This window comes from Atta cephalotes, assembly GCF_000143395.1.
Source record: "Atta cephalotes unplaced genomic scaffold scaffold00026, whole genome shotgun sequence".
NCBI lineage: Eukaryota > Metazoa > Arthropoda > Insecta > Hymenoptera > Formicidae > Atta > Atta cephalotes.
Window position 1 is genome coordinate 939522 of NW_012130090.1, and position 1755 is coordinate 941276.

General features: G+C 29.9%; 1 protein-coding gene across 1 annotated transcript in view; it reads left to right on the plus strand.

The window, feature by feature from the left end:
• Positions 1-1345, plus strand: part of LOC105620398 (alpha-tocopherol transfer protein-like) — a 2830-nt gene extending 1485 nt beyond the window's left edge. Inside the window, 2 exon segments of the mRNA XM_012201895.1 lie at positions 140-503; positions 1088-1345. Of these exon segments, the coding sequence (XP_012057285.1) occupies positions 140-503; positions 1088-1345 (622 nt within the window).
• Positions 1346-1755: the final 410 nt, after the last annotated feature.

Genomic DNA, 1755 nt, shown 5'->3' on the forward strand with positions numbered 1-1755 from the left:
GTGTGTGTGTGTGTGTGTGTGTGTGTGTGTGTGTGTGTGTGTGTGTGTGTGTGTGTGTGTGTGTGTGTGTGTGTGTGTGTGTGTGTGTGTGTGTGTGTGTGTGTGTGTGTGTGTTTGTATAAAATCTTATTATCGACAGAACGAATATAATTTTGGAAGGAACTACTAAAGAAGGCTATAAAATTATTTATGGAAGACTCCTAGATGACGAACCATCGCATTTCGTTTACAACGATACTATGAAATTTCTGAATATGGTGATTGATTTATGGCTCTATATGGAAGGCACTTGTGATGGTCATGTATTATTAATCGACATGAAAAACGTTTCTCTCGGCCATGTTGGTCGTTTGAGTCCCATGGCCTTAAAAAAATTCCTTTACTATCTGCAAGACGGGTTACCTGTTAGACTGAAGAGCTTTCACTTCATGAATGCTTCTCCAGTAATAGATCTCATTTTGAATATGATGAGACCTTTCATGAAAAAACAGCTGATGGATATGGTAAGATTGAAATCATTATAAACATATCAATTGTAGATCAATTATTAAAAAATGAAAAATCAATTTCCTATTTAATTAATTTTTTAGAAATACTGCATTTCTTTTCAGATACAACTTTAAGTATATTATTAATATTACGCTTTACATTTAAATTTTCTTATTTCTTTTTTTAAACTAAATCTCTAGTACGAAATATTATAGCAATATTTCTATGTCTGTAAAAATAAAATAAAAAGAAAACATTGCTAACACATTATGCAATATCTCAATAATTATTTTAGTTTTATTAATTGCTAACATATTATTAAAAATTAAAATGCCTATAATGATCGAAGCTGGATCTTCATTCCTTAAATAATTCAATCTTGAATTATTATATATGCTATATAGGTACTTGCATATATACCATATTGTAGTATTGCGCGCCGCGAACTGCGCGCCGAATTGTTTTTCCGGACTATAAACGCAATTAAACTACTCTAATAATCGCGAATTAAATTGGCAAGCAATTTTAATAATTTAATGCTCACAAATAGTACAAAAAGTGTAAAAATTAATTAATTTCTATAATTCCATAATTCTAGTTTCATATGCATACTGTGAATGATACTTTGGAGAAATTTGTACCTCTCGAAGTTCTTCCAAACGAAGCAGGCGGTCAAGCTGGACCTGTACAAGATTTACATAATAAACAAGTGAAAAAATTGATAGATCATGTTGTCTGGTTCCAAGAAGATGAAGCTAATCATCGTGTTAATGAATCGTTACGACCGGGCAAAGCAAAGACAGCAACGGATTTATTTGGCGTTGAAGGAAGTTTTAAGAAGCTTGAAATTGATTGATGGAATCATATTTTGCAACACAATGGTATTATTGATCTTATATTTAGAACACAATAACACAGTTTTCGAAAATGAAAACATTATTTAACGTTTATTATTATTGTATACAGAAAGGATAGTTTTGCTAAATACATAAAAATTTAGCTAGATACAGATCTGAAAATAATTTTATTAAATTGTCAAAATAATTATGTAAAACGATCAAAATAATTGTTAGAATGTCAAAATTTTTTGCAACATTGCTCAATGCTCATTACATCCTTTATAATTATCCTTTATAATTATTATATTTTAACCTTCGTAATAATTTTAAGTCTAACGAAATTATTTTCAAATCTATACATCTAACTACAATCAAGTGACGCGGTAGCGACGCTAAATGCATAAAAATATAAAATGAATCATCTGAC